Source organism: Salvia miltiorrhiza, chromosome 4 (genome assembly GCF_028751815.1).
Source record: "Salvia miltiorrhiza cultivar Shanhuang (shh) chromosome 4, IMPLAD_Smil_shh, whole genome shotgun sequence".
NCBI lineage: Eukaryota > Viridiplantae > Streptophyta > Magnoliopsida > Lamiales > Lamiaceae > Salvia > Salvia miltiorrhiza.
In genome coordinates, this window is record NC_080390.1 from 19,354,975 (window position 1) to 19,357,367 (window position 2,393).

Genomic DNA, 2,393 nt, shown 5'->3' on the forward strand with positions numbered 1-2,393 from the left:
CAGCTCATCTTGAAACTCTTCATTGTTTTCATATCAAAATTAAATCGCAAGCTCCGTAAGCTCGAATTTTGGAATTTAAATCGTGAGGTTGTTGTATGATTTGTAAGTACCGCGAATTTTTGTGTTCTTAATCCACGTTTGAAGTTTCATTTTTTATTTTCCATTTTTGTTGGTTGTTGTTGCTGATTATATGTTTTGTTAATTAGATTCGTCCATTGTTATTCATGATTATTATAATATGATGTTCGTAAGTTTTTTTTTAAACTCAACATGATGATTTTCTTATCTTGTTTCATGTTTCATGGGTTTTTCATAATTTCGGCAGTTTTTTTCTTTCTAATGCGTAATTTTTTTTAATAATTATATATAATCATGCCGAAAAACCTGCCGATATATGATTTCTATATAATTAAAGCTTTTGAATTATTTCGGCATTTTTAAAAATTTTCGTCAGTTATTGGATTATTTTGGCAATATTTGAAATAATTCGGCAGTTTTTCAATTATTTCGGCAATTCTTTAAATGTTTCGGCAACTATATGAATTATTTATGATTTTTTTGAAAATTTTCGGCAGCTTTTGAATTATTTCGGCGATTTCCTTTTTATAGTGATATGAATTACTTTTGTTCGTATTGCGAATGATTTTTGTGTCATTATAGGTTAATGATGGATTTTAATTTGAATGAGTATCCATCTAATGATGTTGGCGATGAAGATGAAGTATTGTCAAGGAAGGAAGCATTTGTTGATGAAAATAATGTTGAAAATAGAAATGAAGATTGTGATGATAATTCAGATGTTGGAGACGGAGATAAGGATCAAAGCCTTGAAGAAGTTGAGGAAAATGTTGAAGATGAGCAACATGATGAGCATGATTGTGCCAATTTTGTCGATCTACTTAATAGGATTGATGTACTTGAGATGGTATTAGAGGTTGGAAAATCTGTGAATGATCCCGAAGAAGCTCATATTTTATATTGCGAGTATGCAAGACTGAAGGGGTTTAGTGTGACAAGAGATAACAAAGGTTACTTTAATCATACTAAAATATGTAGTTTCCAAACATTTCTTTGCTGTTGCCATGGTAAGAGTGAAACGAAGACATCATTGGATAGAGGGATGGCTACTTACAAGAAGCAAGATCGAAAGACCATGTGTAAGGCAAAGCTAAGGGTGTCACGCAGACGTAATCAGCCATGGAAAGTGAGTTCTTGGTACAGAGAGCACAATCATGAATTATTCCCCTCTGACCAGTCGTATTTGTTACGCTCAGCCCGTTCTTTGTCTAAATGTAAGAAACTTTTGATAGAAGCAATGAATTCAGCAGGCATTGGCATCTCTCGGGCGTGTGCATTCATTGAGAAGGAGTCAGGCTGGCCACAAAATTGTGGTTTTACACGGAAGGATGCTTATAATCACATTAATGGCATAAAGATGAAGACAAAAGTGGAAAACTGTGATGCGACTAGCCTTATTCAATATTTCAGTAAGATGTCGAATAGTGAGGCATTCTTTTATTTTGACTTTCAAGTAGATGATGAAGGGCGACTTATGAATTTTTTCTTCAGAGACTCTCGCAGCAATTTGGACTACGATTATTTCGGAGATGTGTTGTCTGTAGATAGTACGTATCGGACCAACAGATACAAGCTTGTTTGTGTTCCTTTTGTTGGTGTGAACCATCATTTGAAGAATGTTATGTTTGGAATTGGTTTCCTATCTGATGAAACCACCCGATCTTACGAATGGTTACTTTCCACTTTCTTGAAGTCTATGCATTCGAAACAACCGGACATAATTTTTACGGATCAATGCCAATCGCTTATGAATGCAATTGATTCCGTATTCCCGAGCGCTAGTCATCGTCTATGTCAGTGGCATATCAACCAAAACGCGCCATCGCATTTTGGGAAGTTGAATGGGAATTCATTCTTAAAAAAAGCTTGGTTTCATTGTATGAATGGATGTGACACTGAGGATGAATTTGAAGTAACGTGGATGTGTATGATTGATGAATACGGGCTTGACGAGAATAGATGGTTTACTACCATGTACGGGTAGAAAAAGAGGTGGTCCTCTGTCTTTACAAATCAGCGATTTTGTGCCGGCCTACATGCAACATCGCGTAGTGAGGTAACAAACAAGGTTATTAAGAACCTTTGTAGTGCAAGCACATCATTACATGATTTTGTGCTTAAGTTTGAAGAAGTACAAATTCAATGGCGGCGAACAGAAGCTGAAGAGGATGCACTCTGTATAGGAATGCCAGGGTTATTTGTGCAAAACAATGAATTGTTGAATAGTGCAGCTAAATTCTTGACATGAAGTGTGTTTCGAAAATTGGAGCATGAGGCTAGTTATTCAATGAATGTTGATTTAATCAAAGGGCCAT

At 35.5% G+C, this 2,393-nt stretch overlaps 1 protein-coding gene across 1 annotated transcript; it reads left to right on the forward strand.

Moving 5' to 3' along the window:
* The first annotated feature begins 667 nt into the window (after nt 1-667).
* Nucleotides 668-2,062, forward strand: LOC131023111 (protein FAR1-RELATED SEQUENCE 5-like). Its single transcript, XM_057952654.1, has one exon. The coding sequence runs from the start codon at nt 668-670 to the stop codon at nt 2,060-2,062; it is 1,395 nt and encodes a 464-aa protein (XP_057808637.1).
* Nucleotides 2,063-2,393: the final 331 nt, after the last annotated feature.

Bases quoted from the DNA above. Each gene is read 5' to 3' on its own strand.
- LOC131023111 (XM_057952654.1), top strand. From the start codon at position 668: ATGGATTTTAATTTGAATGAGTATCCATCTAATGATGTTGGCGATGAA.